General features: G+C 40.7%; 1 protein-coding gene across 1 annotated transcript in view; it reads right to left on the bottom strand.

Annotated features, from left to right (window-relative positions):
* Positions 1–12692: 12692 nt before the first annotated feature.
* The window catches only part of LOC145444111 (uncharacterized), a 41113-nt gene continuing 29871 nt past the window's right edge, over positions 12693–23934 (bottom strand). Inside the window, 17 exon segments of the mRNA XM_080322040.1 lie at positions 12693–12918; positions 12983–13088; positions 13393–13528; positions 14563–14709; positions 14777–14947; positions 15300–15474; positions 16193–16346; positions 17031–17158; positions 18136–18254; positions 18525–18765; positions 19358–19510; positions 19583–19710; positions 20676–20819; positions 20881–20977; positions 21918–22115; positions 22773–22902; positions 23326–23422. Of these exon segments, the coding sequence (XP_080178166.1) occupies positions 12901–12918; positions 12983–13088; positions 13393–13528; positions 14563–14709; positions 14777–14947; positions 15300–15474; positions 16193–16346; positions 17031–17158; positions 18136–18254; positions 18525–18765; positions 19358–19510; positions 19583–19710; positions 20676–20819; positions 20881–20977; positions 21918–22115; positions 22773–22902; positions 23326–23422 (2342 nt within the window). The 3' untranslated portion in view covers positions 12693–12900.

Below are 23934 nucleotides of genomic sequence, written 5' to 3'. Positions count from 1 at the left end.
ACACTGACAAGGAGTGAAAGAAAAGTCTCGCGTCGAGCAGAGGCGATGCCAGCGAGATATTACTCACAGATTATCACCGAAGTGGTACTTCATGGACGTGTATACTGTATAGCTACAGGCTACTTTATGCTGTGAAGCAGCGCATATAGACCGTGACAAATCCTATCTAAAACTAACCTTTGACAGTGAACGATATGACAACTCAGAATTAACGCTTTTAGGCATAGCGTGTATGAATAAATGACAACACTACCGAACTCTGCCTTGACAAATTATAAACCAAGTTTTCCACTAATGATGCTACCATAATTACATCACGAAATGCTATCAATCAATCAATATGCAGTTCACCCGTTCAACGCTCATTGAGAAATTCAGCACGTCAATTGGACATTGTCCAATCCATTGTCCACCTCGAGTCCAATTAGGAACGGTTTCTATTGAATTAATACCATCAACGTGTCGTGGTTGAGGGATCAGATATTCTACAAATCGACTTCGCCTGTTCCCGTTCTTAAATATACCCCTTTCTTTTTAATTATTCCCATTTCTATTCGATCTTTACGCATTTAAATTCAGCGTGAATTACCATTTCCAATATATGTTACCATCTTTAGGCCAGTGTGGGAGGGTGAATAATTAATAAGCATTTCCAAGTCGCTTCAACTCCTCCCTATCTTTTCATTGTATCGTAATCTATCGGTGTTTTGAAAAGATAGAAATATTCAGCAGTGCATTCATCGTAAAGGAATTATAACAATATAATCTACGCTATGCAATCATATCGGGTCGGCTTCAGCGATTTTTCAGCACGTCTCCGATTTGTCAGTCTGCAATGCGCAGTATACTGTAGATCATAATATCATTAAAAAGTCATCGTATATCTTTCGCGCGCTACGTTAGAGATTACCGGGCCACGATCTCACATATCTATTTCGCCTACCAACGCATATTACACTTCATTGCTATCGTCTGTCCTTTTTATATTCCGTTACTTTTAATTCAGTATACATTCCTCTTATTTAGAATGTTACAGGCCAAGGTTCAACTCCCGTTTCGACTCCTTCCTATCTTTCATTTTATCGCTATCTTGTGACGTCTTGAAATGAATAAATTATTAATAAACCGAACTGAATTGAACTGAACTGATGCAGACTTGATAGCCACGTACAATGGTGATAACCAAAATGTGCTTTGAGAATGGCTCACCCCAGCATTAACATCTCGCAAGTAACGCTCCACTAAAAACACATCTGAAGAGCTTCCTGGAGGTACAGAACTTCAATATGCAATTGACTGGTTTATCATATTGAGATAAACCCGAATATTGCCGGCTGACCCTGATACTCGTTAGGGGTAATCGTTAGCAACTAGTAGAGAATTGGAAAGAACATTGTATATAACCGCATTGTATATTAAGCAAATCCTTCAAACACCAAAGATCGTTTCACCACCACGCAATATCTGATCCAGGATCGTTAGCATTCACGTATAAATAACAATAGTCGCTTCATGCATCGCCATTGGCCATGTAGAATCCCTGTTAACCCTCCGACATTGCAGCGATACTCAGTCGAGTCTATATTAATGCTATGATACGCTCCTGCTGCTATACGACATTGGCGCAACTAACCAATCGACTGTAATAGCACTTGCTCGTATAATTACTGTTGGAACAGATACATAATCGCTCCGTCTGCGTAAATCGAATGATTTGTCATATTCCAGAGTCGACCACTTTCTAAACCAAACGCGCCTGGATCGATCAAACGAGTCACGCCAGTTGAAATGGTTTTCTTTTTAAATGCATCTATAAACCAAGAGAAAAAAGATTTGCGACCGCTTTTAATGGCACTCTCGTAATTGCTCTCTGAAATGAATAGCTTCATTGTCTGGCATCAATTGCAGATAATACAGCTTCCTTGTATTTATCACGGATTTATTTGTCAGTGATTGGGATTGCGATTCTAGCCTCATTTCCCGGCACCTCTATATGTTGCATGCGGACTGTCAACACAGACTGCTATACCGACATGATAAGTTCAATCAGATGAAAGCATGTTAAATAAGGCATCCTCAATAATAGTCGCATATTCTGTACGCACAATGTGGGGCCATCCAATCTAGACAATAAATTGATTAGAATTTACAGTGATTTATTCATGAGTTTCGATTTTTAGATCAGTCTGCTATGGTTCTTTTGTTTCACACAATACCTGTATTTCCTTATCGCCACATCAAATATGCATTGCAGATGAGCAGGATGCTTAAATGAGTCTGACAACTAGACTGTGATTGTGACAGTGCATAACACCTGATATAAGCAAGATGTCTGCGTCCGACACCGGAAAAATGTCTGTTGCATATTTTGAATGACGAACCTTGATATGTTTATGATAAACCGTACCAAACTCCAGACTAGCATCGGCTGGATACGGTATGCTGTTCCGCTATGCGTTAGATCAAATAATGAAACGTGGTCATAAAAGGAAATACATGTCGCATCGAATTTCGATCAGTTGACACTGAAACGGTGATTTTACATACAAAAAATTCAGCGCTACCAAACACAACCATATTGAATTATCCATACTGGGAAAAGCTCGTGCTGATAGTAACGGAACTAGTGGAATGCTCCGCATATATCACGAATTGAAACAACGTTACTGCAGCTTCAAAGAACAGACTACACGCCTGGGTATAAAAAAGTATAATTCCAAAGTATTCCATAGAAACCCACGCAATTCTTTGCCGTAGTCAATGCATAAATTTCAACCATTACGTCACAATGTTGCCCCGATGACGTAATATTTTACTGAAATCATCTTTTCGATAAATGTCGCATGCTACGAATAAGCGGAAAGCTATTTGAACTGATGCTACATTGGATTCAGACGTACTTTCCGCCTATGTTGAAGGTTGTCAAATCGTAATATCGTCTATCGCCAACACGATGCATGAACGCATTTGCCTTAAATATCAGATAGTTGAATGTACGAAAATATCCTTCCTATATAGTCCTTCCTTTCACGAAACATGATGTACAATGGATTCGGGTAATTGTTGTAGTAAAAATATACACCGTTATAATTATTATATATAGACACAACTCTGTACTATGGTCTTATATTAACCCGAGTCCTATAAGTACACGTTTCATTGACCTAGCCTACTACTTCCAGCTAGTTTGTGAGACTTTATCTACTAATCATTTCAAAAAGTCATTGCTATATTGGCCCCCGTGAAATTGAACTAAAACATTCTTCTTCCTCTTTGGCGAACTTGGGATTGTATAATTCTTTCAACCGCGCGTGAATGTATGATTAATACTGAAACTGGCAATCAATTACGACTCAGAACAGGTGTGAGAGACGCGTGCCTTTATGTCGGTGGTCGGAATTGATAGCAACGCATCGTTTTGTAATTGCTTATGTGAAGTTGGTGGGTAGCAACTGGGTCGAAGTTCGTTACGTGTCCCATATCATTCATTTCCACCGTTATGGCGATGCCTATACCATACCTAATGCATTTGACATCTGTTAATATTACGGATTTGGAGCAATCTTTTGTGTAGAGCACAGCATAATCGCCTTGAATTATTCAACCGTTGGACATCATAAACGCGCATTGTCAATCTTAATAGGATTTAGTCTCATAACAGTGTGCGGTACATCACAGCATCTTTTCGTTCTTCACAATGCCACATATGTCATTCATTGTTTTCACAATGGCCTAATTAAAGGTAATAACCACCGGTATAACCTCCTTGTGTACATAACCCGATTCCGCTAATAGTTAGGTCACCTACAATGCAAATTTGTCCAAAACTCTAGAAAGTCCTACAAAGAGATATTTCATCACACGACGGGAGTGTTGGAATATTGCATGCGATTTGCATAACCGTCAATTTAAGGATTATGTTTTGGCACCTCAAACACAGCACCTAACAATACCATGACGCAAAGTAATCAATTAAGTCTACCCTGCGATTCGGTAACAAGCAAAACACGCTGGAATGACGCAAAGGATTTGATGCCTTCGTAATCCAGAACTTCTGAGAATGCCTACACGGATGTTGGTTGGGTAGTCTCGGAAAATACAGATGTATAGGCTGGACATTTTACCTTCAACAATCGACATAATATTGTGAAAGTCGCAGAATTGAGAATTTCGATTTCATATACCCCGATTCAGCGGTAGGCCATCCGTAATTACAGTGTAGAGTTTGTCGGCATCACGAATTTAGGCTTTCATGTCCGCAAACCTGGTAATTATACTGTCACGCTTCTTGATAGGTTTGTGAGTCACAACTGAGGGCAAAGAGCAAAAGGTCGAAAAAGCTTTATTTTCACGCCCGCACGAAACTATGAACACGCGGGCGCAAATCGCCGCGCTGCTGCTTCTGTAACGCATCTGACCTTGCCTTTGCGACTGTGCACTGTGGCAATTCTGCTGTAGATACCCTACACGCGGGCACTTCCCTGCTAGTTGCGAATCGCCGGAAACGTCCGTGATGGCGACATCAGCGTCTGCCATCCGCAGCAGGAAGGATGACTTCATCTAATCACTCATTCTATCGCTGACTCACGTCACTCTCCTTCCTACCTACACACCACCTCAGCGCGACCGCTTAAAGTGATTTTTACGAATCCCCCTATATGGAATTGCATCGGGTTTATCATGATCAGAATTGACTTCAATTAGATGTGGAACTCGAGTCTAATCCCTCAAAAAAGCAGGCTCAACACACCACTAAAGTGAAGTTCTGCATCTCATCCTCGGTCAGGGCGTGCGCTAGTATTAGTGACACCTTTCTTCCAGACTTAGACAACTGGATAATTCTAGTATTCTAATTAGATGAATTAGAGCGAAATACCGGTAACCTAATTCTAATCTAATTTGATATATGTTTCTTTGCTCTAATTCTAATACTAATCTAGTTTGTGAAATGTTTCTATGTTCTAATTTTGGTTTTCCCAAGGAGAACTGAGCTCAACTGGCTGTACAGACATTTGCCATCCTCGTGCTTACGATAATGAGCTATGATTTGGTATGAATTATACTTAATTAAATATCAAAGTTTTCGCGAATTCAGTAATTCTAATTCTAATCTAATTTGGAAAAACCTGCGTAGCTATAATTCTAATTCTAAGCTAATTTAGAAAAGCCGAAAATTTTCTAGTTGTCCAAGACTGCTTCCTTCTACTCCACACTATTCCATCTTCCATGGTGTATATTCTTGTCTAAAATGTCGGCGTATTGATATAATGTTACGTGGTATTAGTGTCCCATCTTACTGAATATTCAATATCAACTATATGGCCTGTGTTAGTCGAGTAGAGAAAGTATTGTTCACACTTTTCAGTTCATACTTGTATTCAATGGGACGAATATGAAACAAGAACTATGGATCTTACTGCCAACATCGTACATGTACAGTGTACACCTACCGTTATCCATAGCGGTTTCAATTGATATGCAACATGGAATGGATTCTGTCATTCATTGCGTGTTGCACAGATTCATGCGTGGTGCTCATTAATGGAAGTGAATCCACATTCCACATCCACATGGACTATATACTCAATATAAATAGCATGCAAATTCGTATTGAGAAACTATACCGCCCTATTTGTCTGAACTTTGATGGATGGTAGCATAGCGTTTCTTTCCACTGGCCACTGATCAAGTGGTCATATTAGAAGATGTCATGTTTCAACGTTGACGCACTTTGATGCGTCCGATGGCAATCGTTTCTCGTGAAAACGCTGATGTAATCGAGCGCCCACAATTAAAAGATTAGCTGATTGTAATTGAAGGTTTTAATCTTATTTTTTCAAAGCTTCTTGAGCTAATTGTACACTGCGACCAATTCTTCGAGGACTTCAATATGTCATATTGGTCGAATAGATTGGTCGTATTTGATCAAAACATTGTATCGAACGCGACCAATCGTGATGGCGGAATCCAAAATCTCAATCAGATACATTGGCATGCCGACGTTAGGCAACATATTGGACATCTTCAAGTCAATTTCTTACTAACAATTTCATCATTTCAATGCACCACAAGGCTGCGACCCAATGAAAAGATGGGAAGGTGTCGAAACGACTTGGAGTAGTCTTTGAAATCAGACACCCTCCTGGCCCAGCGATGTAAAAAAGGGGCATGCACACTGAATGAAAAGTAAAAGAAGGTAATATAAAGGAACAGGCGACAAAAAGAGAGAGCGTGTGTCGGTATGTCAGGTCGTGACCAGATAAACTCGAGGGCTGACTATAGGATAGATTCAGTAGAAATTGTTTGTATTTCGACTTGAATGTGGGCACTGCATGGACTGGACAGTGGACATGCTCGACGACTGTCGGATAGCCGGCGAGACTGTTCCACACAGCAGGTCCGGCATATTTGATAGAGCGATGACGTACGGGCATTAAGGGCAAAGCAATATCTATCAGAATTTGATTATTTAATAATTTTGAACATACTTTTCGGCATCATGTCTATACAGAGTTCATGGTCCACTTTGGACTTGGCGTATATGTAAAAGTGTGTCGTACCAAACAGTTTAAATGTATCCTACAACTCGTTAAAAGTTGGTTACATGTGAAAACCAAGTAGACATTTTAAATAAAACTCGTTAATTTTCGACAGTATACTATTTAGCGACATAGAGGCTAGGAAAGTCGATGTTCTTTCAAAAGAAACCGAACAATCAATATCAAGTTAGTGGTTTTTAACAGGACTGCGCCTTACAGAGACTTCGTTGACACGACGTATAACATGTGTATGCGTAATGCATTAAATAAAGAGCAGCAAATTTCTCAGAGAATTGGAATTTCCAACATTCGCTCAAGGTTGCATACTTTTGAATAGCTGATTGGTTGTACAGAGCTTGAACACAGCTTTCAACAGTACATTCATATATTTCGTAATTCCATTTTGGGTTAGTTTTTCGAGAGTTCATCGGGCCGCAAAACATGTTTTCAAATTTTACCGGTCCGCAGGCTCAGAGGGTGAGACCCACTAGTCTAAACAAATTCTCGTCTCAAATTTATTTCACTAGGCGATCATGTTATCATAGGCTGTCCACAGTCCAGTGGTCACCAATTCTGGGCTATTCCCGACCAGTGTCAGAATATGAAACTTTAAATGCTTAATAATATCTACGGTGACAATTCCCCTCATTACGCCACGAAAACATCTTTTTATTGAATAAAAACATAATAGGAACATGTATACAACATACATATACAAACATATTGATGATCGATGATCGAATCTGAAGGTAATCACGACGCGGCGAAAGCCGAAAGTACGTTTAGTTGATTGATGCCAGAAATAACGCATTATGTTCATTTTGGCATCGTGTTCAAGCAGTCTGTTTGATTTACCTCAAACCCGCCCGTCGCACTTGACATTTTCCCACGAAAATTTGGGGGCATCGTCGCCATTGGTCAAAGTAACCAGTAGTCGCACATGTCGGATTGTGGGTAGTCTAAAAATAAAAATCACAACTGAGCTGCGGGCACATTTCAAAGGCAGATATAACGGTCACGACTGGTTCGTTACAATTGATCGCTAAAACCTGTGTACATCCGGCTTCCGTGTCAATCAGGCAGCATAATAGATCGTAGATAGCCGTATTTAAGGTCGTGTATAAAATAAATAGCACTGTAACAGATTTCATCTTCTTAATTTCTACATATATCTACGTATATATATGCCACGAATTTGCATGTATTTTGTTGATGATCATTAGCGGAAACACCTGATAATTGTTTCGTTTTAACGTTGCGTCACATCAAGGGCTGTAGTTTATGTTGGAAGATTAGGCATAACGGCCATTGTTATGGATTAAAATGAGCAAGAATGGATGAGCACTATAACAGTCCCGTGATTTCACGCCTAGTCTTACATTTATTGCGGACATGCGAAGATTTACGTCAATAAATGCAGGCAATAGAAATTCAGCAAAATGGTTGGGAATGTCGACGCATTGGCAAGATCGGGTAACAATTTGTTTCTGACCCCAGCAATTATTCTGCCAACCTGAAGTAATCGGACACCCCGCGAAACGCTGTTATGTTGAAAGGCACGTGCAATCATAAAACTGTAATAATCCCAGTGGCCGATCAAAATCACGATAGATCGCATATTTTGCAATGTCAACTCAGACGAATAGCTTATCGCCTTTTGCAACGGATTAAAAGCTAAATTGAGATGTCGTAACTGCTTTTTGCATACTCTACTGACCGCAGGCAATCTAAATAAGTATCAGCACGCGTCCACATTTCATTAGCCTTGAGTCCGAAGCATATGGCGTTGAAGTTACAGTTGAAATGCATCACTATCGGAGACACATATGTGCCAAACGAATAATTCTTAGTGTTTTCAATGACCAGTCAGACATAATAAATAATATTATTAGATTGACAATATACAGTCACGTAATAAAATACCGAGACGATATATTTCCTAATCACGCTAACAATAAGCACCAGATGTTCACAATTCGGTCGCGAGATTGCGGTAATGAATCGCAACTCGCCTGGACGCCTGTGTCTTTGCGGCCGCATGTTTAATAGACCGTTTGCCGGACTTCAGTAACATGCAAGGTTGCGCAGAGCAACGAAGTGACGATTAGCAGGCTAATGTGTTCTGCCTCTGCGCCTGTGCTTATGGTAAACCTCCCATTTAGTATTGAAAACCCACAAAGATTTGCGATGGAAGCAATTTTGAGACCCAGCTATGTTAGATGTGTCTTCTCTGTAAATGGTTGCAACTGCTGTATTCTCTTTTTGGCAACAACACGCTGAAATACGTGGTGTTACATAGTCGTATTGCGGCGCTTGAAACAGACATGAAGTTACGAAATTGGTCCGTGGACGGGTCAGTACTGTTGGCCCAATTCATTTCAGTTTACTTAGGCCTACCTGTTGCGTATCAGGGCGGAGTATGGACCGGAGCCGGATTGGATATCCGGCCGGATTTTCTCATTTTGAGCCGGAGCCGGTTAGGAGCCGGAATAATACTTTTTCTGATGCGGCCCAAGTCGGATCTGAGACGGATCAGTACTTTTTATTAAGAATATGCCCCGCTTCCACTCTCGAATCAAGTGAAACGTTCATAAAAAACACATGCTAAGTCCAAGTTGGCAAAATTACTTCAGATCAGGGTTGGGATTGATCTTTGAGTTATTAATTTTCTGTTTGCATGGTTTCAATCAATATTCAATACCGTCATGTGAGTAGATAATTACTATCGGAGTTTTCTGGACCTGATCACGGTCATTTTTAAAATCTGGCCTGGGAGTAGGACCAGAGCTTTAAGAAACAGGATCGGAGTAGGACCAGGACCAGAGAATTTGTCGATCCGCTGCGCAATATTGTGTATCTGTGTGTCTTGAACTTATAAAAATAACCGCCGATTCGACTCGAGTCATTGCGCATGATTCGACCAAGTCAGAAGCTTTGACGTAAGTGTCAAGTACCAGGACCTATACTAGAAAAATCGGCTGTATTGAATAAACATGTTAAGATTGAGAAAAATGAGCATATTATAAATTCGAGGGATTCGATAACACCCAAGAGTAGCGAAAAAGTGGGTTGAAACTGACTTGAACTCGATAACGAACCCGGAACACCCGAGTCGCAATACTACGACTTGAACTCGACCCTTTTCTCCCTGACTAGGACTGGGATTTGACCCGAGTAAAAACTATAAACGTATAAGATTGACTTGTGAGTCGGAACCTCGCTAGTCTTGGTTACAAACCCTGGTTGTAGAATCTCATGTAAAGTATTGGATTTTTTCGAGGCTCGTCATCGCCACCTAAAATCCACGTAAGCGTGTGTCTTATATACAGGACCGTAGCAGCACTTCATCAGACCCTCCAAAACGTTGGTTTTGGGCCCCCTGTAGGGTGATAAAGCGAACTTCTGGGGTGTTTCACCCCCCCCCCGGCGATACGCTTTTTCCGAATAGGCTACTTATCGGCTATATTGGGGATTGTTTGCTGAATTAGTTGATAAGGCCTAAACGCGCCAAACGCGTAAAAATTTCTATAATTCATGATTGAATCGGTCGATATGATCGGAGATTGCATAGGCCTATATATTGCTATCAATTTGTTATCCTCTGTCGGTGCTCGTAATCAGATTTACCGTTAGATCTAAGTGAGGTATGTCGGAAAAGGTATAGGAGCCCGACATAATAATTAAACATCTTAGGGTAGGCCCGTTGGTAGTGCCGAGATAGCGTAGTGGTATAATCCACAGCTACGGCACCAATGGGTTGCGGGTTCGAGTCCGACCAAGGTCGACTCCAGAATTCCTACCTAAGTGTTGCAGTTTTGTCTAGGCTCCTCCTCGCCATATCATCCGTGTAAGGGTAAGCGGTGTCTTATAAAAAGCCCAGGAGTTAACCGTGCTACAATTCGACAGCTCGGGTTCATTTCAATATGAATATGCTATTCAATTGTATATTGAAGTTCTGTACCTCCAAGAAGCTCTTCAATTCGACAGCTACGGAATAGAAATGAAGTCAATTGGCCTGTTGTAAATGACCATAGTAGTCCACAAACACCACGAATCCCACAAACAAACATACAAACCCGTTGGTATAATGACTACATTTCATGATGCTACTTCGTGACCTATTTGCTATGTCAAAAGATAGTTACTAAACACGATTTCAAAATGGTATTTCTTTACTGCCAAATAATTTTCCCTGCGGCATGTCATTTATCTTGTGGGGTTCAGATCGCCAGGGCATGAGCATTCGGCGCCAGCAATTTAGGCGCCTATGGACAATTAAACATATATTTATATCAATCGAAGTTTTCGGTCAGCACAAGGGCATTCCTTTTCGGCCAAGCTTTTCTCGCTGCTGATCGTCCTGGCACACTTCTCGGAGTCGCATGGTTACATGGCCTATTACTTCATACGTCGACATGCGTCGTGGCGTGGGAATGGTCGACGCCGAAGTGCCCATTACTATAAATCATGCGTAGTTTTTGTTGGGGGAAGGGCACCCAATAATCAAGTTATTGGACAATATTAAATCGCGCCCAGCGCGAAAAAAATTCGAAAAAGTTGCATGAATTCCCAAAGAAATACTCTATAACTTATGTTAATTCACGAAATAATTGTTGGTTCTACAGAAATTGGAATATTAACGTTATATATTTTTGTGCTTGATGTTTTTGCTTAATATACACCGACACATGACATTACACTTAAGTAACAGGGCTGTAACCAAGTCACCAGATCCTGAGTGACAAGTCAATTTGAAATTTATAATTTCGACTCGAGTTAAGTCGAGTCATTTTCAATTCACCACCGAGTCAAGTCCGAGTCCAAGTCAGAGAGCAAAGGGTCGAGTCCGACTCCGAGTCATGTCATTATGACTCGAGTCCGAGTCCAATTCATTGTGTTGACTGCTCAGTTTCCAGTTGAAATTATGTTAAACCCACTTCTTATAACTCTGTTTGATGATATCGAATGGTTCACATTTAAAATATACTAATTTTCCTCACTTTCAACAGTTTCTGGTCGCATTTTCAAGTAGCTACCAGTACCAATAAACGAAATCCCGATAGTGTGGTTACTTAACTATTATTCGAAATTACAACGAAATGTCGGTATTGGCCGTCTGAGTCTCGAGTCATGCGCAATGACTCGAGTCCAAGTCGAGTCAATATATACACAGATTGACTCGCGTCGAATCGTTTCCGGATTTTATAAAATGACTCGAGTCATCAGAAATTCGTGACTCGAGTCGAGTCATTGCAACCCTGTGCTTATATAACAGTATTGAACGAAATGTGGCCGTGCTGGAAGTCGGTTGCTCAGAACTCTTGGTAATGCATATTAACTTGGTGTAAAATGGCCGTATAGTTGTCAAAACACCGTGTACTACCGCGTATGGGCCTACTAGACAACACGGCATACCGATGTCGTCCTCACGTTCTTTGAGTGAGGAATGATTGCCATATTGGAACAGGGCTATGTATGTGTTTTTAAAGACGAGCAAGAAGCGGCGCAGTGCGCACGTTCCCAGCCTTGTCAAATCGAATAGATGCCTTAAGCCTTTCGTGTGTCTTGCGTAACCCGGTGTGCAGTAAATTTATTTCAATCAGTTCCTGCAACGCCGGATTGCTCCCTAGCTAGCTGCATACGTGGTTCATGTACTGAATAACGGTTGTGATTTATCACTTGAAATCACGAGCTGGTAACAGTGTGAACTATACCGTTTGACCTCTGCGGTGCCATGACGGCCCATGAGCGAATGATGCCACAATGCTTTCGAACATTCACTAATGTTTAAGAGTAAAGTTCACAGTTAAAAATAAGCCTACGGATATGCAATTGCAGCGCTATCGCTAAACAAATATTTCAACAGGTAATATACCATACACGTAGCATAACGTCAACACATACTGTGCGAACTCGCGATATCATCGTTAATTGCAGTAGCTACTCTGCACAAACAGTGATTCTACCTTACCACCGTCGAAGCCTTCAATTGACATCGATATCCAGTCAACGCTAAAAACACTAGGTAGCCAATTCATATTCGCCTTGGTTATGAAGGACAGCCCAAGGTCAAGCTATGCATGTATGTATGTATGTAAAAAGTGTGAGATATGCAAGGTAACTGTTGGAGTGGTCATAAAATCGAAAACAAAGCGCTTTAGAAAACTGATTTTATTCAATATTTCAACAAACATATATTATTCATATATAACATAAATTTACTCAACAAACATATAGGCACTAATTTCCACATGATACGCATAAGACTTTGCACTTGAATATTTGCACTTGGCCCTACATCATTCTCGATGTAATCATAAATAAAAAAAAGTTAAACACATTTACACTGCACAGTCATTCTTCACTGCATACCGTCCGGCTGTAACAAAAAAATGAGTACCAATGAGCCGGTTATGTGACTTGGGAGCATGGTGATGACATACTTGCGCCATTGGGTTATCAAAGCCGCCTTTGTTGGCGGGTGGTTTCGTAGATGTCCTGAACGACGGTGTCGAGAATGCGGGCATGGATGGCATGCTTTTGCTGGAGCTGAATTGCCACGAAATCAGGTTATGATACATTTGAAGATAAGGAAAGCTTGTAAACAGTTCGGATGTCACAAGACGGATTGCATGAGGCTAGTAACAATGACGCAGGGATATCCAGAAACCGGGATATTCACAGTTTTAGATATCCAAGATAATGACCTCAACTAGGTTAGAATTGATATCGGATTATAGAAACACGTCACGAAGTAGTATAGAATTAGAATACTGTCATTTCCTCCTGATTGGTCTAATTACACAAATCCAGGTGTCCATGTCTGATACGAACAGAAACCGCGTGAACTTACCTTTTCAAATAAAACACCAATCCCACGACAGCAGCCACTGCCAACAAGCAACCGATCACAATACCAGCAATGGCCCCGCCTGACAGATTTGCGCCCACATTGTCTGGCGGGAACGTGAATCCAGGAGGTAGAGTGTCTGCAACGAAATGTTTACAATCAATTTCAATGGCACTGTATGGCATGAGATAACTATTGTGCAGTACATATGGGCCATAAGATTTAGAATACTCTTTTTGAAAAACATCATATCCTCACTGAAGAGATTCAATGTGTTACCAAGAGGTCGTCAAAGTAGTCATTGTTGGTACTGAAGTAAAACTACTCCAAGTAAGGAAAAAAGTAAGCATTTTCGGCCTAGCTTTGCCGAAAAAACTGAAAACAGTCAGTGAAAGAAATCTAAAATCATAACCACTCGAATCTGAATAAAAGATTACTCCAAGTCGTTCTGACACCCTCCCATCTTTCCATTATGTCGCAGTCTTGTGGTGTATTGATTTGATAAAAAAATTATAATACAATGATTATGATGTAGTTCAAGTGCGTTGTTTGAGACAATTACGCTCATGAATGTGAGAAAATATTATCTCAAAACTACTTTCTCTTTTCAAAACCTACTTGAGTACTTCGTAAAAGTAGAAGTAATTAGTTACTGACAACCTCTGGTGTTACTGTTACCTGTTATTGAATACCTTATAAATAAGGTGGCAATTTGAATCAGGCCAGCACGTATACTTCGTCAATCATTCAAGTATATGCATCACTGACCGAAAGCTCGAATATTTTCAATATATAGTGATCGTGTTTAAACTGAAATAGATAACGCACCAATATTTCAGCAGATCAATAGTTATCTTGTAGAAGTAGATGTTTAACAAGTTATTTGCATGTTTGAAGATTAATGGAAGCACAGAACTTGAATATCCAATTGAATAGTATATTCAAATTGAAATAAACCCGACTATTACAGGCTGACACTCGTCATTGTGTACGACTGTTGACAATCTTGACATACAATGTTCTTTCAATTCTCTACTAGTTACTGACGATGACCCCTGACGAGTGTCAGCCTAAAACTTTCCGAGTTTTTTTCAATATTTCTATTCAATTCCATGGTTAATATTCTGGGATCACAAGCCTTTTAAACCTTGCCCCGATCATATTCAAACTCACTTTCCGCCCAGAAGCAGCCTGAGAAGTTAGCTGTAATGCTAGCAGCGTCATAGCAGCATCCACGATGCGTCACACAGTACGTTTGAGTGATACCGTCGTATCCGCATTCGATCCTAGCTATAGACGGCACGTTACATCGCGTATATCCTGGAAGAATAAAAATTGGTCCAAATTAATACATAAATTCTGAAAGACCGGCCATTTCAAGTTTTACCTGCTGGTTTCTTGCAGACGTACCCCCTGTCCTCGTAGCAGCTGACATCGTTCCAAGCGCCGTTCCACGGATACATCTCGCCGCATTCTTCACCGTTGCCTAGCCCGTTTGGTTCGTTGTCATTCCAGTTCGTGTATTCGACCGCTGACCCATCAGACCACACAAATCCGTCTGAATATTAAGTTATTGATAGCATAGATATTTGAGTTAAAGTTTGCAAGTCTAGATTTCAGGCAAAACTAGGCTTAGAATATTTACTTTTTACATACTTGGTTGGAAATCAATTCTTCTGCCTGTATCCGAGTACAAATTTACGACCTTACTTTTACTTCTACTTGATGACTAGTTTGACCATCACTGACAGGTCGATTGTGTTTGAAACTGCACAATCAGCAAGATACATACATTTCTTTATACTTCATCTAATCATATTTATTACTAACACAGTGCAAATAGACAGGACTGTCTAAGAATCCAGCAGTTAAAATTGACAACTGCTGATACAATATCAAATGTAGCATACCGAATCCGTTACTGTAGAGTCCAATGTACAAGTTATGAGAAGACTGCCCCTGAATGGAGGCGATGAAAGCGTCCATTTCCTTGCTAGAATGGAAAGACGCCAAATCGGCCCCGTGAGCTTGACATTCGGCCCTGGCCTCGAACCACGATCTTGAAGTGGCGTCCGTAATTCCGGGCTTAGAAGAAAATTTATAAATGAAAGACCATAGATTCTATGTTAGAAATTGCATCAGACCCGATATGGCATACTGAATTAATGCAAAAATCAAAGTCCAAAGTCTTACCAGAATTACATGAAACAACATGTTCGTAATGTTAATTTATTCACTGAAAGCTTTTGGACTGATCAGTAGCGAATGCCGGTAAGGTAGGTTAAACTATTTCCACTTTTACTTGAACAGTATTTTCGGCAGTAATTTTTACCCTTTGGATCGCGGGTCACCAGCACGCGGCCCTCGAGATCATATTTCGCGGCCCATGACCTGATTTGTGATTGCGGAAGAACGCTTATTAAAGCATTTTGAAATGTTGAAATCGATTGTTGTTGTTCAAAATAACTTATTCCCCTGTGCTACACATCACTATTGTTCACTAGCTGATATGGCTTCGGCATAGTGATAGCATTGCATGGAGGAAGAATAAGCTGATATCAATGAGCATGTCGCCTTGTCGTGCAATGGGCCAGACACTGCCAAGACCGAGATGCGTAGAAAATGACTTGTGGCTTGCCCACAAGATCAACCGTTACGAGGAGATAGTTTTCCAGCAAGTACCGTGTGATAGATTTTTGTTTTTGTGACTTGGATAAAATTTGGGGTTCGCCCGAAGCTTGCAGATCAGCGTAAGGGTTCGTCAGGTTAAAAAAGGTGAAGAACCACCAACTTTGGTACTCACGTTGAAATAATAGCAGAACTCGTTGAATTCGGCAAATCCCGGATCGCAATATCCTTCTCTGATCGGGGGTTCGGTCGGAATGGGGTCCAGGTTTTGTTTGCAAATGTAAGGTCTTGTAGTCGTGCAATCGCTCGTGGCAAACCAGGATCCAGCACTGAAAAGAAATTGTACCGTTAACTTTTGTGACTGTCTGACAGAGACTCTTGGAGTTACAGAACTTCACTATACAAATGAATAACATATTCATATTGAAATGAGCCCGGATATTGTTGGTTGACACTCATCAATGGTAGGATAATCGTCAGCAAGTAGACGAGAATGGAAAAGAGCATTGTATATCAACAATCGTATCACAAAATATTGATAACGCTGGCATAGAAAGTCAAATTAAATCGAAGTGAACAGATGGCTCAATGTACTATTTTTAGATTGAATAGTATATTCATATTGAGATAAACCCGAATATTTTCGGCTGACACTCGTCAGGGCTAATCGTCAGCAACTAGTAGAGAATTGGAAAGAACATGAATATATATTCAGTTGTATATCGAAGTTTTGTACCTCCAAGAAGCTCTTCAAATATTTTTAGACTATACACAAATTTATCAATCTAAATTCTAAAACGCAAAGATTTAGACACTCGCCAGGGATAATCGTCAGCAACTAGTAGAAAATTGAGAAGAGCTTCATATTTCAACAATTGCATCACAAAATATGACGTCACCGGCATGACAATTGCAATGATCAAGGCGAACAGAGGGCTCAAGCTCAATGCATGATTCATAGATAATTGTAAAACTCAGATAATTGAAAACGTATCCAGGAACTGACGACGTACCTGTCCATGTAAACGCATCCAGACATATCGTCAGTGGTCGGTTGTCCTTGACCCCATTTTGTGAATTCAGCGGGCCATCCGTTGGTCCACGAGAACGTGGTGTTCGAAGAAGTTCCATCGCTGGCAGACTAGAAAATACGAAATATATTTCATTAGCACTGACAATGAATTTCTATCCATTTCCGTTCGTTAATTGCGGAGATAGTCAAAGCTGTCACCATTGGTACTATAGGAACAGGAATAGTACATTATATATTTTTGTGCTTGATATTTTTGCATAATATACACTGACTCATGACATGACACTAATGTAGAAGAGTTGTAACCAAGTCCCAAGATTCTGAGTGACAAGTCAATTTTACATTTATAATTTCGACTCGAGTCAAGTCGAGTCATTTTCACTTCACTGCCGAGTCAAGTTCGAGTCGTAGTGTTTGGACACGACTCTGAGTCCAAGGCACAGAGTTTACTGATCATTATTGAGCTCAATACGGGTTCAGCTCCCTTCTGATGAACTCTTGGGTGATATGTGATATCGAATGCCTCGCATTCATATTATACTTTCATAATGTACATTTTTCTACCTCTTAATATGTTTATTCAAACAAAAAAATGACGGTGTCTACACCAATTTGTCAAATATCTGTCCTGATACACAAGACTTCAATCAAGTAATATAAAAGGTCTCAAGTCGTATGGCTTGGTCGAGTCAAGCGCGATGACGCGAGTACAAGTCGAGTCAATACACAAATTGACTCAAATCGAGTCGAGTCATTTTCTATTTTTACGAAAATAACTCGAGTCATTACAACCCTCAAAGTAGTGCTATGAGCTATTGATATGCTCATCTCAACTTAACTCAACCAAATCATAGTTTCATAGGCTACTTTAGGATCAATTGAACACACTCCTTTTTTGGCCTTTAACATTATACTAAGTAATTCAAGTTTAATCCTGGCTAAGAAAAACACCCTATTTTGAATATTATCACACTGGAAAAGGAAATAAACATATAGCCACAAACCATTGATGTCAGTTATACAAGCACCCCTTTGGTATGACTTGGGGCTGGAGCTACCTCTACGCTACCTCATCAGCTACTTACAGTAACATCATAAACCATTCCGGTCCATAATGTATCGGTGGATAGCAGATTCCCTCTCCAGAACCAACTGTGGAACAACTCATTTTCGTACACGGTGTCGATGTTAGCCAAATCATTCCCTGCAAAGATCTTGTTATTAGTATACTGCATGGTCAGTTATACATTTCGTCACTGAGAAGTCAAAGACTGTATGTTCTGGGGAGATATTATCTGGAGGTATAATGAATAGAAGATTAGGTGCAACCACATCAAGATAATGTCGAATAAATAAAAGTAAAGGATTTGTTTGAATAATAAAACAAACAATCTAACTTATAATAAAGCGAAGCGAAGTAATATTGTACCATGGATATGACTCGGTAAGTGACACAGTGCGAATGCAAACATACCTAGGGTCTGACAGTAGTCTCTGGCTGCAGCAAAACTTCTTTTCTCCTCCGTGACAACTAAATAGCAGCCTCTGTTCCAAGGGTAATATCCGCTAGGACACTCAATGGTCGGCTGCGGCGGGCTTCCGAAATATTGTTCGTCACGTCTCACGTAGCAAGAAAAGGTCTTGGGTTGGTCACAGCGGTCATCGTTCCATCGCCCGGTCGACAACGGGCCAAGCCACATTTCAGTGCAAGCTTCCTGAAAGTTTGCATTACTCAGTTTTAGAACGTTTCTTTAAATCAAAATTTCTCAGGTCTACCCCAATGTTACATACGGTACTATTACAGGTGGTCAAGGTAGCCATCTTTGCTACACAAGTAGATGTAGACAAAACACCTCAGACTTCTACTAAATGACATGTCGAAAGAGCGATTTGCAATACATGAAAAGCTATTTCAAGTGGGAGTAGGATTGTTGACATATAAAGTTCTTTTAAAATCGCTACTAGTTGCTGATGATTACCCCTGTCAAGTGTCAGCCGGGAATATTCGGGTTTGTTTCAATATATTATTCAAGTACATATTGACGTTCTGCATCTCCGACAGCCTCTTCAATTGGAAGTAGAAATGAAGGTAGCAAATATATTAAGGTAGATACTTTCAAAAAGTAGATGTGTCGCATGCGTTCAGCAGTTAATCGGAGCTTTCTAATTCTGAAATTGCATATCGCATTTTAGCGACTAACGTAAAATAACCAATTGCAAACAGGTGCGAATTCGTTTGAGTACTTCTTACAGACCACCCCTGCCAATTTTACATGCGACACTAAATTGATCCAACGAGACAGTTACTTGATTGTTATAGTTGTCTGGCTGTCCGCCGTCCCAAGCGACATACGTGGTCGAAGATTGATCGGCCCACACGTACGGTCCGCCGATGTACCGGCTGTGAAATCCGATCCACACGTTTTCAGAAACGCCGTACATGTAACTCGCCATGAATGCCTAAATAATAATAATAATAGATAGCACAGGTGCGGAATCGATTGACACTTATTGGCAACAAAGTCTGGTTACCTGTTCATATTCGTTGTTGATGACCGCAAGCTCAGCCGAGTTATTTCGGCAATACTCCAACGCCATGTCCCAATTGTATTCCATACTTCCGGACGAGAAATAGCATTTATTCCCGTACAACGTGTATCCTTGAACAAACGAAACTGTAGCTTCCATACAGATTTAGAAGAGGCGGTCAAATTAATCGGCATCGATACTCCAGTAGAAGTACAACCATAAAATTCGACACGATTTACAAGTAGAACTAGTGCAATACAGGACAGGCCGAAATAATTTCAAGCAGGAGTAGAATATGAAGTACTGAAAAAGGCACGTTTGATGGAGGTGACGGGCGCTGGCTACTTCCGAAATTGACAACATGACTAACGACTTCACAAACATAGCAATTATTATCAGGTTCATCAAGAATTTCAACATTTCAAAACACCACAAGACTGCGATACAATGAAAACACAGGAATGCTTCGAAACGTCTTGGAGTAGTCTTTGAAATCAGACACCCACCTTGGCCTGGGCCAGTGGTTCTCAACCTTTTTTTAGACACGCCCCCCTTTATGATAGTGAAAAATTTCGCGCCCCCCCTTATCGTCTTATCACAAAATCCAAACGGGATGCTAGCAGCCCCAACAGATTGTTTGCTGGCATGGACGGTTATGACTGTTGATGAGAGAATTCAAAAATAAGAAATTCGGTCTATATATAGAGAAACACGCTTGAATTGGAGGTAAATCGCGCAGAGCGCAAATTTTTCAGTTGACCGCTTCTTTGCACCCCCGTCAGATGCTTTCACGCCCCCCAGGTTGAGAACCACTGGCCTAGGCGATGCACACCGCATGCAAGATGATACAAAAGGAAAAGCGACAAAATGAGGTGACGTGTTGGAAGGCGAGATCGAGTAGTATTATCTAACACATATTCTACTACCATCATCCTGAGGCTATTTCGCCAAGTTGCTGTGACTTTGTAACTCACTAAACTGATACAAGCCAACCCCAAAATTACTTTCAACTATGAAAAAGTCAAAGGGTAACAATCAAGCAGTTTGAGTAGGGCCTACCAAAGTGTTAGCAGTCTGAAGTTTAAGAGGTAAGTACCATCGGGGCATCCACCAGTCGGCGCGGTGGTCGGCGGTATCACGACCGGGCCACATTCGGTACACTTTTCGCAGATAAACGGTTTCCTCAGGCCGCAATTGTCATCGTTCCAAAGCCCGCGGTCTGCGGCCATATCGGCGCAGTCTGCGAATACACAACTTATCAGACACCGCGGTAAATGCGAGTATGTGATTAGAGTATCTACCTTCGCTATTCAGATAGTTGTTTGGTTCTCCGGGGCCCCAGTTCGTGTAATCCACCAGACTGGAATCGGACCATTGAAAGCTTCCCCCGCCGATATTCTGAAATTTGTAAAAATCAACATTTGCCAGTGATACATCTTGCAGCTTACGGTCGTTAGGCGGACATCGCATTTTCAAAACAAGATGTGGTCAGAGCATTCAGTGTTGCTACTGAAGTACGAGTAAGAATATCTGATACATATCAAAATTACTTCGAGCGGAAGTCGGACATGAGAGGTAAGAAGAGTACTCAGGTATGTTGTTTCTAAAATAAGATTTTGTCAGTGGGCTGCAAACTTTTAGTGGTTAATCGTAGCCACTTGTTTCAATATCGTAGGGTTAATTTTTGCAACTTACGCAATATAACTAATGACATTGTAAATAGGCGCAATTTTCGAAAATATATTCAGTTACCGCAACACACGGGCTACCTTGCCTGGTTGTGATAACAATTTCGGTAATGAAATTGATGCAAACATGTCCCAAGACCACTTTTTACTGTGCAAAATTAAAAGTATAAAAAGCTGTGCCTCAAAAATGTGTATGTTGGTAGATATACCCAAAGTCAGTAGACCAAACCAACTTGAGACTCTTCGTTACTAGCCACCTCTGTCCAAAACAATGAGCAATGGAATCTCATACACGGAACAGTTCAGGCAACGCCAAAGAAATTACTGTGACACCAGCTGTTCGCATCAAATTTATACATACGATGATGTTGACGGAATCTCATACTGTTTGACACTATCAGTTAAAAATCCCGTACAGCTGAACACTACTATTAAAAACTATCTCTCACAAGATCCTATCTGATACTACAACACAAATTATTCATTTCATGTTCATCAATCTTTGGGAAGAATTCAGGAACACGTCGCCTTGACTGATGGAACAGGTTTACGGTGTAGTATCTACAAGGCATTCTAAACCAGAACGCCCAAAGTTGGCGTTGGTGTGTGTTTTATATCTATAAGTATATTATTTGCTGATTTACACTCACTCTGATTCCGATCCACATCGCGTACGAGGTAGCACGGGCCGCTCTGCTCAACAAAACCGCGTTTTCTTGTTCGTCGTGTATCGCAACCAGATGTCCTCCGTATCCTTGGCAGGTGTTGTCTGCACGTTGCCAGGACTCTGCCGTGTCGTTAACAAACTTGTAGCATTTGTCGATGCCGTACTCTGTCGTATATTGAACCTGTCGGCAGAACGAAGCAATACTGAAGAAGAAAGTAGCACACACTAAGATGTTTACAATTGAATAGTATATTGATATTGAAATAAATCTGACAATTTTCAGCTGACACTCATCAGGGGCGATCGTCAGCAACTAGTAGAGAATGGGAAAGGACACATGATATGCTGGTGACGCCATAATTGATGATACAATTGTTGATATACAATTTTCTTTCCAATTCTCTACTACACACAAATAATAATGAACATATGTAAGAAGTCTAGCGTTGGGCTGGAAAATTTGAAGAAGAGGCATGCACACTGAATCCAAAGTAACAGAAGACAACATAAATGGACATGCGATTAAAATTACGCGAGGCGTGACGGTAGGTGAGGTCGATATGCTAGATTAGTATTTAGCATCAACATTTCCTTTGCGGCCTTACTCATCCTTAATTCGATCAGCATTACTATGGATTCAGTGTGATCTTTGGATTGGGGTGTACAAGTTTTGAGTATATGTTAAAAGGGTGTACCACTCCTAAAAAGGTTGAAGAGCACTGCAATAGGCACCCCGCTTGAGGACAATTGCTCTAGGTTAACTCAATATCTCGAAATTCAAAGAACTGGAGCAGGTATCCTGAAATAACGTAATACCGATACTACATATTCATCTCACCCATCCCTCTCCGCAACCTCCATCGTCGGTCCCAAGAGGCGGGGGTATCGTGGGTGGGGGCAGCACGGGCACGTTCTTGCGGATTTTGCAGATGAAATTACGCAGCGCGTCGCAGTTGATGTCGTTCCACCTGTTGAGCATCACCGTTGATTCATTATTTTTAATAAATACAGAGACTAGGGCTAGAGAAAAATCGAGTGATTCTGTATCGAGTATTGGGCATTAGTATTGCATTAGTATTCGCTTACCACTCTTTAGGACATCATAACAGCACGAATGATTTGGAATATTCAAATATCTAACTTTCACGCGAACTTTGTTATCATTAACTTTTATCTCTCAATATATCACAATCCTGTGTTTTGAAGTCATCAAAATTTAACATGTGATTGACTGATTACCGCATTAATCAGGTATCTTTGACCGCACTCATTTCTAGGGCCTGAGTCATTGGAGAACGCAAATCATTGTTCCCAACCCCAGAGATAACGAAAACGAACGGTATCCCACAGATGACAGAGCGCTATCATGTTTTTTGAAAGACTCAACTCACTGAGCATTGTCCACGACGGTACTTTCCACACAATTTTCCTTTCCCTGATGGTCGTTAGGTTCTCCCGGGGCCCAGTTGGTGTAGTACACTCCGGTACCTATGGAAAAGTAAACAGAGACAGTCACTCGTCAGTAGAGAAGTGCATTTACCTTTTCAAAGCCCTCAAGTAGGTTTCGGCTACTCGCACTACTGCCTCAAGTGGTTATGATTTAAGACCACTTCTGCTTGCACTTGACTTTTTCAGGTTTTTAGGTAAAACTAGGTCTAGGATAGTTGGTTTTTTGCTTACTTGGAAACTACCAATTCTCTTAGTACTAGAGGTGAAATCTATATTGGTATACTTTTAATTCTACTCGAGGACCAACAATGGCTACTTTGACCTACTCTGAAAGTTAATAATTCAAAGCTGATAGCGAATCTGAATTAGAGACGCCAAGATTAGCATGAAACAGCAGATAATAGGAAGTTTAGTACTAGGAAAATGTGATTCGTTATCCAAGATCTTTGTATGTCAACAGTGCAGTGACTATATACATTAGTGTATAATCAAAAAATAGTACCCTGAGCTTGAGCCATCTGTTTACGTCAATTATATCAATTCTTACGTCT

This window comes from Botryllus schlosseri, chromosome 8 (assembly GCF_051294905.1).
Source record: "Botryllus schlosseri isolate E-star chromosome 8, Bs_hap1, whole genome shotgun sequence".
Classification (NCBI taxonomy): domain Eukaryota; kingdom Metazoa; phylum Chordata; class Ascidiacea; order Stolidobranchia; family Styelidae; genus Botryllus; species Botryllus schlosseri.
This window is presented reverse-complemented; position numbering and strand designations above follow the sequence as displayed.